The sequence below is a fragment of the Vigna unguiculata genome, chromosome 2, assembly GCF_004118075.2.
Source record: "Vigna unguiculata cultivar IT97K-499-35 chromosome 2, ASM411807v1, whole genome shotgun sequence".
Lineage (NCBI taxonomy): Eukaryota > Viridiplantae > Streptophyta > Magnoliopsida > Fabales > Fabaceae > Vigna > Vigna unguiculata.
The window spans coordinates 24,298,818-24,312,605 of NC_040280.1; the positions used below are offsets into that span (position 1 = coordinate 24,298,818).

The 13,788-nt window shown below is 33.7% G+C and overlaps 2 protein-coding genes across 2 annotated transcripts; both read left to right on the top strand.

Annotated features, from left to right (window-relative positions):
• The first annotated feature begins 1,690 nt into the window (after positions 1-1,690).
• LOC114173463 (probable cytosolic oligopeptidase A) lies at positions 1,691-10,080 on the top strand. The gene is made up of 17 exons (XM_028057891.1): positions 1,691-2,208; positions 2,326-2,493; positions 2,786-2,909; positions 3,337-3,413; positions 3,931-4,074; positions 4,164-4,394; positions 4,464-4,554; positions 4,846-4,967; positions 5,579-5,686; positions 5,774-6,019; positions 7,163-7,308; positions 7,859-7,976; positions 8,408-8,567; positions 8,664-8,695; positions 8,875-8,940; positions 9,684-9,755; positions 9,828-10,080. Exons 1-17 carry the CDS (start codon positions 1,828-1,830, stop codon positions 9,909-9,911), a joined length of 2,370 nt encoding a protein of 789 aa, XP_027913692.1. The 5' UTR covers positions 1,691-1,827; the 3' UTR covers positions 9,912-10,080.
• A 1,953-nt stretch (positions 10,081-12,033) lies between these two features.
• On the top strand, positions 12,034-12,779 carry LOC114173464 (protein BRICK 1). The gene is made up of 2 exons (XM_028057892.1): positions 12,034-12,308; positions 12,501-12,779. Exons 1-2 carry the CDS (start codon positions 12,176-12,178, stop codon positions 12,623-12,625), a joined length of 258 nt encoding a protein of 85 aa, XP_027913693.1. The 5' UTR covers positions 12,034-12,175; the 3' UTR covers positions 12,626-12,779.
• The last annotated feature ends 1,009 nt before the right edge of the window (positions 12,780-13,788 follow it).

A 13,788-nucleotide genomic window follows, 5' to 3' on the forward strand; every position in this document is an offset into this window, starting at 1 on the left:
TTTTTTTTTTTCATTTGTATTTTACTTTCGTTTCTCTGCACTTTTTTTTATTTTGTTTTTCTTGGGCCTATGTTGGGTTCATATTGCTGTATACACGGGCTTAGCCCAATCCGAACGGGTTGCTTTGGGCTATTATTCTAATAGAACTTCGGCAAACATAAAAAGAATATTATAATTTAAGTTTTCTTAAAATGGTTGAGTAATTTAATCTACACAAACAAAAATGATTTTCAATTGCTTTAGAATATATAACTGTTTTCTTCTTTATTTATATGTGTGATTCATGAACCAGTCTATGCAAAAGACCTCACACGTGTCAATCCACGCCATTCTTATATTTTATAATCACCACAAAAATGAAATTCTAAGATGTGTGTGTTATTTTATTATAAAATGAAACATTGATTTTTAAAGCCATACACAGCAGTTACAGATTTGAATTTCACCCATGATTTCATGCTATGGGTGGATGTTGACTTAGATTTGAAACGGCTAATCTCTAATAAATAACACAGTAAATAAATTTATTTGATATACTGAAACAGAAGAGTAAATGCATAAAATAAAATATCTTCTAAACTAACCAACATACTCTCAATTCTAGGAGAGTTTTTAAGGATTTCCTAAAGGTGACAGAGTTTTGTGATGCAGTATTATGTTTGGCTGTGAAGATCAAGTCATAGTGCAGAAGTTTCTAAAACTTTAATATCTTTCCTTAGTTTGTGTGTTTTATCTGAACATTGTTGATTCAGATTGCTAAGTGCTTGAATACGTCAAAAAGAATATTTGACTTTAATAAATAAAAATATCAATTTTAATAAAAAATTTGATTATTTATCTTTGTACATTGTTTAAAATTGTCACTTGATTCAATTCTTTTTTACCTCGTAACTTCATAAGACATTCTTGGATCAATGACTAATTTTGATGCACAACTTTACTTTACACGATAGTGTCAACCTCAACCCCATGTAACATGTTACTTCATTGCTTTAGTACGAGGGCATGAAAAAAAAAACAAACTAGTAATTTCATAGACAAGTTACTAAACCAATAGAGAAAGGGATCATCAGACAGAACTAAAACTATAAAAATCCTTACCTATCACCACCATATTAGCATATTTCAAATGGAAAAAAAAAATACCAAAGTAAAATTAAGACGAACAACTTAATTTGAGCGAAATTCTTACTTTTCATCATCTACTAATTAAAGGTCTAAAATAATCCAATCAATTTAAAGTAAAGTAAGAAAATTGATCTAAAATAAATAAAAGTATAACTTATCTGATAAGCATCGAAACCAAATGAAATAAAATAAAATAAAATAAAAAGTACTAAAAAAATACTCTTTTACTTTATTCTCAACTTATCATTTCATATTTTATTTTAGCTAAAACAACTCTAAAAAAGGTTTCCAATAATAACAATTCAAAACATGCTCATCAACCCTATTTCCTTAAAGTTCCATGCTTGTATCTTTTGTTCAAATTAAAATTTTCAAGTGCAAAGTAAACTCCAAAACTCGTATCTCATCACTCTTTCGAAAAGGATACATCTATAGTGAACAAAAGAAAAAACTCAACACTTACACCGAATCATAACATTACACAAATATCAAAACCAAAATCAATCGAAAGTAATTGTCATAACTGGTTTGACAAATTTTAGTTAACTAAGGTGCCCTGAATAAGACTTTTGGATGTGAAACAGAATTGAACTACAACAACAAAAGTAAAAATAGGAAAGTAAATAGAAACAAAATTGTCCCATGCTAGATTTTTGACGAACCTGGACACAAAAATCATTGTATACAGAAACTCTCAAAATGAGACGCACAGGTCTATTGGGTACCCTTCTTATAGCAAACATTCTCATGGCAACACGTCTCACCCTCACTTTCTCTCGTTCCATTCCCCCATTACTCATAACTCGCACTTCTTGTTCCGTTTCACACCTCAAACAATTCCCCAAATCCCATCCTTGTCCCCTCTGGTCTTCCTCCTTCTCCTTCTGCCTCAGACTCCGCAAGTCCACTTCTCCTCTTATCGCTTCTTCTTCTTTTTCTTCTTCTCCCTTCATGGCCGCTTCTTCGCCCAACGCCCTCGTCGAAGACAACCCTCTTCTGCAAAACTTCGACTTCCCACCCTTCGATGTCGTCGAGCCCAAGCACGTGCGACCCGGAATTCGCGCCCTCCTCGGCGAGCTGGTAATTATGACAAGTTCGATTCTTTTCTCTCATTTTGGATTCTCCGTCGGGATTCGGGAAATGGGTCGGGGCTGATTCGGGTTTTTGTGGCTGGTTTGTTGATGGGGGTTTTGATAGGAACGTGAATTGGAGGATCTGGAACGAAATGTGGAACCGTCGTGGCCAAAGCTGGTGGAACCGTTGGAGAAGATAGTTGATCGGCTAACTGTTGTTTGGGGCATGGTCAATCATCTAAAGGCTGTTAAGGATAGTTCTGAGTTACGTTCTGCTATTGAAGATGTTCAGGTATTGTTTTTAAATTGAAAATTAAATAAATTGGGTGCTTTTTTTAATGTGTATTTGCTTAATTTTTTATTCTTTTGGTTCTGTTTTGTTTTTGTATTAGTATATTAGTATACTTGTTTTTTATACAATTGGGTTGTAGTCTAACAATTTGTGGGATTTAGTATGTTTTGTTTAGTTGGCTTATAACACATGAGCCATGTTGGAATATGTTATTCAGCTTTTTATATTTGGATGATGAGAACATTGGCTTTGGTGTGCTAACGAGGATTGGTGGATTACTTTCTGTTTGCAGGCAGAGAAGGTTAAGTTTCAGCTTAGACTGGGTCAAAGTAAACCTATTTATAATGCGTTCAAAGCCATTCGAGAGTCTCCTGATTGGCAGACACTTAGTGATGCTCGTAAGCGCATTGTTGAAAGTAAGTTATTATGATATCTTATTGATATGCTGTTGTTGTGATGTGATTTTGTTTTAGTACCGCCATGCTTTTACGGTAAAAGTTGCTTGAAATTGATGTCTGTATCCCAATGCCTCTTTTCAGCTTATAGACTTTCATTTAATAAGGTGAAAGACGCAGGGTGTGAAGTTGGGGTAAAGTTTTCTGATTTCTGAGTCAACTTGGTCACCAATTTGATGCTGAGCTTTTTAGTGTTTGATTTGTGATATGTAATATCTGTGTGACATTGTCTGTCTTACACGTAGCTAAAGACCTTGTATAATCAATACTCTAGGCCATGCTAGATCTCAGACTGTTGTTCCATTCACTGTTCACTCAATTTTAAACATGTATTATTTTGAGCCCATCATTTTACGTTTAACTAATAAAAGAATGTGTGTCTTTGCAGGCCAAATAAAGGAGGCGGTTCTGAATGGAGTTTCCCTTGAAGATGATAAAAGAGAAAGTTTTAACAAAATTGAACAGGTGTGCTATTTTAACTACTAAACAAAATTATAAACTATAGCTTTTAGTCGCACATGCTATTTGATTCCCATCGTTTAGTGATTATGTACTAGGTTTTGTAATCTGGTTATATCTTGATCTTTTTTCTCTATTCTGTGGAAGTATCCAGGCCTATCCTTTTCTCAGTTAAGGGTAGAAATGAAATTTCAATTATGCACATTATGAAAATGTGAGTGACAAATAACATAATAGGCAACATGAACTTTGAAAATTGAGAAAGATCCAAATGCAGTATATGGATTTTAAACAGCACTTCGCAATCCCAATTTTATTAGCAGTAATTGGGAAGAGTGGAGGATTTTGCTTAATATCCCAACTCCAAATTAAACCAAGTAATAAATTTTTTATTAAATAATTCTTTGTGTGTGATCAAATTCCAAAAGCACAGTGATCGGACTTTCATAACTTAGCAATATTCCATGCACTGGTTCTTTTCTTTTAGTTACAGTTTTATTTTCTCTCTGGATTTTATCCATAGGAACTGGAAAAGTTATCACAAAAGTTTGGAGAGAATGTTCTAGATGCAACAAAGAAGTTTGAAAAACTAATCACAGATCAGAAGGAAATCGAAGGATTACCTGCTACTGCTCTTGGGTTGGCTGCACAAAGTGCAGTAACCAAGGTATATATATCTTACATGTTTTGAATTATTCTCAAGTTGTGACAATCATCTATGTTTTTGAGTTTTGATTACTTAATGGGCAAATGCAGGGTCATGAAAATGCCACCGCTGAGAATGGACCATGGTTAATTACATTGGATGCTCCTAGTTTTATTGCTGTTATGCAACATGCACGCAACCGATCTTTGCGTGAGGAGATCTACCGTGCATATGTATCACGGGCATCTAGTGGAGATTTGGATAATACAGAAATAATTAATCAAATTTTAAAGCTAAGGTTGGAAAAGGCCAAACTTCTCAACTACAATAACTATGCTGAGGTACGATTCATGTGCCATATTATGAATACAACCCAGTTGTACGTTGCTTATGTATAAATACTCTATCAGGTTAGCATGGCAACCAAAATGGCAACTGTTGATAAAGCTGAAGAACTTCTTGAAAAGCTTCGCAGAGCTTCCTGGGATCCTGCAGTGCAAGGTAGTGTGTATAAAATGTGTTTCTGATTGTGTTTGCATCAGGCTTTGAATTGTATACCCTTTTATTATTTATTCATGAGGATAATGCATTGCATATAAGCTTTCTGGAGTTGGCCTTTCATTGGCATTGAATATGTTGTTTTGGAAGGATTCTAAATTGCCAATTCATGATAGTTCTGACATATATGCACCATGGGGGACTGTATTATCTATCTAAAATTTGGTTTTTTTATATAGATGTGTGTCTTCGTTTAATCAGGAAATAAGTTAGGTGTTGCTTCTTTCTTTGCAGATATTGAAGACCTTAAGGAATTCTCCAAAAGTCAGAATGCATTAGAAGCTAGTGATTTGACTCATTGGGACATTAGCTTTTGGAGTGAGAGGCTACGCGAGTCAAAATATGATATTAATGAGGTTTCTCTATTGCACTATCTCAGTTATCTTTTAGAAAGACAAAAGAAATTAAGAAACAAGCTCAATTAACTATTACATTGGAGAATTATGAAATATAGAACGATTAGAAGAAAGATCTACATTATTTAGTATCAAATACATTGTTCATGTATTAAATTATTCATGCAGTCAATACTTTTTATACAACTATTTTATTATCAGCTGTAGAATTGTTATGGCTTACAGTCTGTTTGAATGCTCTTTTCCTATGGTAAAGTAAGAAGAACTTATCGTCAGCCTGCAAAATATTGATTGTTGCAAATTATCCATTGATGTTTGTTTTCAAAAATATTATTGTTTAAAGTTTCACATTTCACAATTAGGCTTATTGCACATTTTAAATTCTGGAAGCTATTATTTGTATTCATGTCAATTGCCAACAAGAGTTTCTTCCTCTCACAGTCCTACCCTCTAATTACAGATTATGGTTTGCTAATACTTGTTCACACCATTGACTGGTGTACTTGCTGTTTCAACAAGATTTTATTACTTTCAATGTGTCTGTCTTATTTTTATTGTAAACATTTTATTGGAGTTGGAAATGCTCATGCTTCTGCTTCTGCATCTCATAGGAAGAACTGCGTCCCTTTTTCTCTCTGCCAAAAGTTATGGACGGTCTCTTTAAACTTGCGAACTCACTTTTTGGCATTGAAATTGAACCAGCTGATGGTGTAGCTCCGGTAAACTTGGTTCTTTTTCGTTTAGCTATGATTCTTGAATGGGGAGCACCTATTTAAACTTCCTGACACGTTATTATTGTTAATCAGGTCTGGAATAATGATGTCAAGTTCTTCCGTGTTAAGGATTCTTCTGGTAGTCCAATTGCGTATTTTTATTTTGATCCTTATAGTCGTCCTGCGGAAAAAAGGCAAGGTGCATGGATGGATGAAGTCTTTGCTCGAAGTCGTGTATTATCACGTGATGGTACCTCAGCAAGGTTGCCCGTTGCTCACATGGTGTGCAATCAAACTCCTCCAGTAGGAAACAAGCCAAGTCTAATGACATTCCGCGAGGTAACCTCAAATTTATGTTATGTGTCTGTCTATTTTATAACTTTTTGCTATGATCGTTATCTGAGATAAAAAAGGTTTGCCTACGCTATGCTTTAAAGCTAATTAAAACACTCATTGTGACTGGTAGTGTCTGCTCTTGATATGTTTGCATATTTTAGTCTGAGTAAAGGGAACAATTACTGTCTTTCATTTATTATTTTGTTCGGAGAAATGATATTTGGTTTGATTTCAATGGTGTTCAGTTGATATTTTTCCAATTGACTGTATTCTAGTCAATTTGTTGAAGTGAAGGCATTTGTTGCAGTGCAATCAAAATATTCATAAATTAGTGTGTAATGGAAAACAGAATATTTCCCGTCCATACTAAATTTGTAAAATTTAAAGTAAAATCTTGAAACATCTTGTTGGATTTGGTATAGTGTACAAAGACAAAGCCATACTAAGTCTAAACTTTTCAAGGCTCTCATGTTTCTGCCAATTGTTAAACTAATCAGTAGTTGCACCAGATGACTGCTTATAATAAAAATATAGAATGGCTAAAGGTTCGTTTCAGAAAACCCCAATATGTTCTGAACTCAACAACTTGATACCTGATTCAGAAAACCCCCATAATTGGGCAGCACACAAGTCAGGTTTAGGGGGAAAATGACCTGATTGGATAATTTAGAATTGGGTTTGGTTGAGTTGGTTTTGGCATATTTTTGTTAACTACCCAACTGAAACGGAACAAGTAAATAAAAATTATTAAAATTTGGCCTAACAAAATATCGACTGAGATACAATATATGTTTGGACAAATTTCTATGTGCATCTTAGAAAGAAAAGAAAAAGAAAAAAGAAAAAAGAAAAAATTGAAATGAATTTCTCTGTAAGTTAAAATTAGTGTATTTATAAAATAGTTTGTTAAAGTTCTCATCGTTTTTCTAAATTCTTATTTTCAATTTGTGAATTAGCTATTTTTAGCTTGTGAAGGAGTTCATCTCATTTCTTTCTTATTTTTCTTTTATAGAAGTGCTTATGATAAGTTTGTCCAAACAGACCATATTTTACATACATTATTGTGTATAGAATTGGCGGCAGTTACTAATTTGTGCACCTATCTATAATATCATGTGGTTTAAACTATCTTTTTCTTTTTTTTAGGTGGAGACTGTCTTCCATGAATTCGGTCATGCACTTCAGCATATGCTTACCAAGCAAGATGAGGGTCTGGTTGCTGGTATTAGAGGGATAGAGTGGGATGCTGTTGAATTACCTTCTCAGTTCATGGAAAACTGGTGTTACCACAGGTAAGTAAATATGCCCATGTCAGAATATACAAATAAACACTGCTTAATTGAGAATCTAACGTCCCTTGGTGATGAATATTACAATTTGTTTTTCTTTAAGCCTATAAGGTTGAGTAAACAGCTAGCATTTTACATCTGTATGCTCACACAAAACTTTTGCAGTTCTTTTGCATGCGAAAGATAGTTTTATGTTGACTGTTCTTGTTCTTCATGCAACTGAGTTTCGCCTTTTACAGAAATGTTCATGCATGTAACCGTTGTCTGCTGTTCTTGAGCATAAAAGGTCAAATAACACATGAAGTTCTGTTTGAAATTAATTAAATTGGTGAATTCTTGTGTATATTGTAACTTGAATATATCTTAAACATTAGTACCTCAAGATTTAATCTTAGTTGTTATCATCAAAACAGTTAATGGAAGGGTTGTATGATATGACTAGACTGTCTGAGACTAGATTGTTCGAGTTCAAGTCTTGCAAAACTAACATTATAGTTTTTGAATTAAAAAACATCTGGTATTTTCTATTTATGGTGTTTCTTTTTTACTATAGAGAAACTTTAATGAGCATTGCAAAGCATTTTGAAACTGGTGAGAGTCTCCCTGAAGAAGTATATTTGAAGCTTGTTGCTGCTAGGACTTTTCGAGCTGGCTCTCTAAGTCTTCGACAGGTCAGTGTGAATGTAATTGCTGGTTATTCCTTTCTGTAATTTTGAAGTTGCGGATGTTACTCTCATTAACTTATCAATCAAAGCTGAACTACTTCATTTCTAATTCAGAACATTATTATGTGATAACTAGTTTGTTCATGTGGGTTTGGTGGTCTAAAAGTGGTCTGCCTCAGTATAGGTTCATTTGGGACCTCCCATCCCTTATTCCATATTCTTTTACATAAATATAGTGCTTTGGCACCCCTGCATCCCAAAAATTAAAATCTGCACCATGGCTTTACTTCATTGACTTTTCTGTAAGGCTTCAATATTCTGTTAATTGATCCTAGTATTTTATTTATCAATGCTAATTGTGTCCTTAGATTCTTGTATTGTTAAAATATGCGTTTTCCCATGATTCCTTCTAATCTGTCTATAAATATAATGTGCAGTTAAAATTCGCAAGTCTAGATCTGGAACTTCATACAAAGTATGTTCCTGGGGGACCTGAGTCCATCTATGATGTTGACCGCAGAGTTTCTGAGAAAACTCAAGTGATTCCTCCATTACCAGAGGACAGGTTCCTTTGCAGCTTTAGCCATATATTTGCAGGTTTGCTGCACCTCTTGTTTTTCTTGGTAGTTGGTAATTATGCAAATGTCTCAACAAAAAAAAAAAAAATTGATTTTTGGGGTTTCCATTTGTTAGGTGGATATGCAGCTGGATACTATAGCTACAAGGTATATTCCGCATTGCTTTAATGTTGATTAACATTGCTTATGTGTTGAGGATCTCTTTTGGATGTGTTTTCCTCTCCTTTTTTGGTAGACTCCGTTTTCCCCTATAGAAACATCCCTGTCCCTCCAATGAATGGAGACAGAGCTATTTGTTTCTTATGGTAAATTTTCCTGTTATGCAGTGGGCTGAGGTGCTGTCTGCAGATGCTTTCTCAGCATTTGAGGATGCTGGATTGGATAATGACAAGGTACATTTCTTTTTTCTTTTATTGTGCGGGATGGAGGACCTATACTGTTAATATTGTTGTACTTTACTCTTTATGGACTTGCCTTTGTATTTAATGAACAAAATCCTCTGTTTTCCATGTTTAATACTCCTGATTAGTAGTATGAGAATAGGAGGAAGAAAGTGGAAATAGGGTGTGTGATTATAATTGTTGTTTGGTTGAACGGAAATAGAGTGAAATTAGGATGGAGTCCAAAGCTATCCTTTTACTCTGTTTTTTACCTATTTTCATTCATCTTTCTATCTTTCCTTATTTTTCTCATATTTTCATCTACCATTTTTCTTTCTATCCAATCTATTTCTTTTTTTCTACCAAACAAACCACAAGAGGACGCTATCGTACATGTTACTTGCAACTTGGTATAGTTACTGATGGTTTATTGTTTACAATAATAAGGTTAAAGTAGTCAGTTAGTGTCTACAGTTGAATAAACTATACCTTTTATAGTTTATATACTTGAAAATATTTTATTTTTAAAAACATAGGGTTTATAAGGTAAAATTTTTTAAACTATTAAGATGAGAAATAAGTGAGTAATTAGTCTTTCTAATAATGATGTCTAATGAGTCCTCAACATGGTCCATAAATGGGCCAAGTTGTTCCTCCTTGACCTATGATTCTTACATGTTTGAGTTTTATTATTATGTTTTTTTAATCGGCAACAAGAGTTTTGATTACTATGTGTTTTACTTACATGTGCACAGGCTGTTAAAGAAACGGGGCACAGGTTCCGGGAGACCATTCTTGCTCTTGGAGGTGGCAAGGAACCACTGGATGTAAGATCATTTCTTTTGTCCACTCTGTTAATAAGACAGTTCAATGTAATAATGGTGCTGCTGTTTATGCAGGTTTTTGTGCAATTCCGTGGTCGAGAACCAACACCAGATGCGTTGCTTAGGCACAATGGCCTATTACCAGTTGCAGCTTCATGATAGAGTTGCCACTTCTATACTTAATAAATGGGACTCAATTACGGAAACAAAAAAAGGGAATCGTACTTTTTTCATTTATAGTTTTTCTTACTCTTTTAAATTTGCTTTTACGACACTCAAAGGAATTTAATTTAAGAAATGATTATTCTGCCATTTACATTTCAAACAACATCCCCTTATAATTTATGGTTTATTCGCTTTCTGAAAGAAAAGTCGAGGAAAGAGTGTCAGAAAAACTAGCAGAAAGAAAAATAGCTGTACCAAGACTGACATAGAAGTAAGATAAAAGGGTATCTATCTATCACACAAGTGTCAATAAGTCGTACAGAATTGCACTTTTCTCTTGGTATCTTTCCAAATTGAATCGGAAGATTTTAGGGGGACTCATCTTTTTTAAGATTTTCCTTTCTGTCTTTTGAAACTACCAAACAATTGAAGGATTGAAATTTGTAACGTTCTCTTTTCATCAGCAGTTTTTCCTTTCCCTTTTCATCAAATTAAGCACATTAATAAATTTCATGTATGATTAATCTATAACAAAATTACATTTTCGGAGTTAAAACATTGGTTTAGTGGTAAAAGTTAGAAGGACGGTGGAAAAATTGAGTTAAATTCTTTTTACTAATAAAAAATTAACAACTAAGATTTTTCGATAAAGAAAAAAAATTACAGTTTCTAGAAATTTTCAACTTAAACCAACAATATCTATGCAGGAAGAAAGGCTTTTCTTCTTCCTCTTACAAAAAGTTGAAATTACAAATTGTTCTGTGGGAGTTTTCAAACTTTCTTCACTCTGTTGGAAAAACAGTATTGAAACTTTAAAAATTTGTAGAGACATTCGAGAACATGCAATAAGATTTATAATCTAAAATGAAATTTAAATTGTTTTGAGAATGAATTTGATTAAATGGTGTTTGAGAATGAATAGAGTGAGGGCCTAGAATTGTTAGTGTTTGGTAGATGATTGTGAAGGCTACGTTCTAACAACTTCTATTCCTTGCCTTCACGTCTTCCAAATAGGTGGCTCCCCTATCTACCGTCAACAAACCTTTCTTTCAACTTTTGTTCAAATATTATCTTCCATTTTCTTGAATGCAAAATTATTAAACAAAATCAAAATGAGCAAGTAGTAGACACTACATAAATTATTTATCTCTAAATTAATCCAATTTAAACTATTAACATTCTTGTCCAACCACTTGATGCTTTGTTCGGTAGACACAATCTACTATTTCTGGAATGGAATTTATTTGAGATGATTTAGGAGAATTCTTTGTGTTTGGTTTAAGTTATTTATGACAATCTATAGGACTAGTTTCAAAAGAAAAATATGAGGTGTAAGACCATAAGGAAGGGGACATGTGGAGATTGTTTGGTAAATCCATTATGATACACGAATCTTTTCACGGAAAATTCAGAGCCTCTATTATTTTTTGTTTTCAATTTTTTATTTCTCGTGTTTTTCTTTGATTTTTTTTCTTCCAACTTTTCGCGTTTTCAAACAACCGGGCGTAATGGTCTTTAATGCATAACAAAAATTCTCATCAAGTCTTTTCATTTAATTCACATGTTTTATCTGTAACAAAAATTAAACAAAAGAAAAATCACACATAAAAGTTTCATAATGATAACCTTCAACCAAAGGGGGATATGTTAGTTTGGCATTAACTCTCTCTTCTCTCTCACTGGCAATAATGAAGTCAACCCTCCATTTCTTCCCCTTTCCTTGCCATTACCATTTTTCAACTAACTCACTTTGTCTTCCTGCCACTGCAGAAAGCAAACAAAAATCTTCCTATCTTTTTTACTCTGTCAAAGAAGGACAATAAAAAATTATCTTCAATTGAAAAACAAATAAGTTAGTATCATAAAAACAATAGAGTTAACTTGTGTCAACTTATGATTCAATTTCCATCCACATATCTATCCTTATCATGGTGTCACTGAAGAATCTTTACCACCTAATTTTGAAATCTAAGGACAAAAAAAGTGTACTCTAAGACAAATCTCACCTTGTAATAAATTAGTAGTCTCCACTAAACTCAGTCACTATTGGTAAAACAAAATAGAGATACAGTAAAAAAAATTGTCTCTTTTATAATAATTAACTTCAAAATAGCATTTAAAATAATGTATAATTGATTACATCTAACAAAACTAAAGTTATAGTATGAGAGAGGAGTAGGAAGCAAACTGTGCATTTTAATCTGCAGAGTTAGCATTGGATCTGAAAGCGAGCTGAAGAAAAAGAGAAAGAAAGGAGAATGGCTCGCGCGGGAGGGATAACAAATGCAGTAAACGTTGGAATCGCAGTGCAAGCCGATTGGGAAAACCGCGAATTCATCTCTCATATATCTCTCAACGTTCGTCGCCTCTTCGACTTCCTTGTTCAATTTGGTACACACACTTTTCCTTCTCTCCCAAACGACCCGTCACGGTGTCGTTTTGTCTATCCGTGAAACCGCATCACCATTGTGTTCTTCACCTTATTGGGTATCCCATGAGTGTTGGAGCACGTTGAATCACGCCAAAAGTATTTCAAAGTTTGAGTTTTTATTCTGCCCCTTTAAAATTTAATGTGTTTTTCAGAGGCTACGACGAAGAGCAAGTTGGCGTCTCTGAATGAGAAGCTGGATGTGTTGGAGCGCAGGTTGGAACTGCTCGAAGTTCAAGTGGGCAATGCCTCGGCCAACCCTTCTCTTTTTGCCACATGATTTTGTGTTGTAATACGATTTTCCAGTAAGCACTCTCCACCTATGATGTAAAATCTAAACGGAATTCTTGATATGTATCTCGTTTATAAATCAAAAGTGAAGTGTTTCATCATTGTCATGCTTTGTTTTGTAACTATAGCTCTTGGTTTCTCTATTTATTGTGTGATCCTATATTTTACTGCACTGCTTTATTTGCAAGTTGGAGTTCATAAGCACGGGTTGTTGCAATTCTCAGATTCTTACCCTGTTTGACATGTGACTTAACTCACAATGCCTTCTAACTTAGTCCCTTCCTATGCCATTGTATATTTGTTTGGATAAAATTCTCTTGAAGCATCTGTAGGAAAAGAATAAGTAGAAAAAGAAAAAAAAAATTCTCCATAACCTTAAATTAGCCGAAATTAGGCTATGTAAATAAGTTATAAAAATCAGCTTTTAAAAAAAGTAATATAAGAAGGTTTCTGTAAACCAACTAATATATTAAGTTAATTTTAGTTTTCTTTTTATTTTTCTCCTTTTTTTTCTTTTTTATAAGTTTTTTAAAAAAAAAAATTATCTACGTAGGCTTGTAGTCCCTCTCATCGTAGATATGTGTTTTCATTGCACATGCCCAGTGCTTAAGCTTACATGATAAAGTGGTGTTCCTCTGCCACCTCAGTTTCATTTGCGACATACTTTTAATGCATAATCAATCGCTTGAGGTTTGAAGCATCAGTCATCTTAGATGTAGTAAGTAATTGAAGAATGTAGTAATAGAAAGAACGCATCAATTGATTGAGAGCGTTATTATTATACCTTCAATTTTGTAGGAAAAGGAAGCTTAGTAGAATGAATACGGATTTCTGGTATAGATAGAAATGGATTATTACATACTAATTTGGTGATGTGATGTGACATAAGTTACACCACGATTTAAAGTACCATTTATACTCTATTCTTTGTTTTTAGTCTGTACTGACTGTATACTATCTTTTTTTCTTCATAACGGTCTACTGAGTTTGACATTTTACATATACACAGTGAAGAATGTTAATATTGCCCTTAACAGATTTTTCGCCAATTCCCAACAGCATCCCTGTTTTGCCTTTGGAGGATAAGTTCTGAATTTTTCACACTGCCCAATCTCTTCCCTTCCACCTTTATTTTTCTTGTTCTCATCTAGC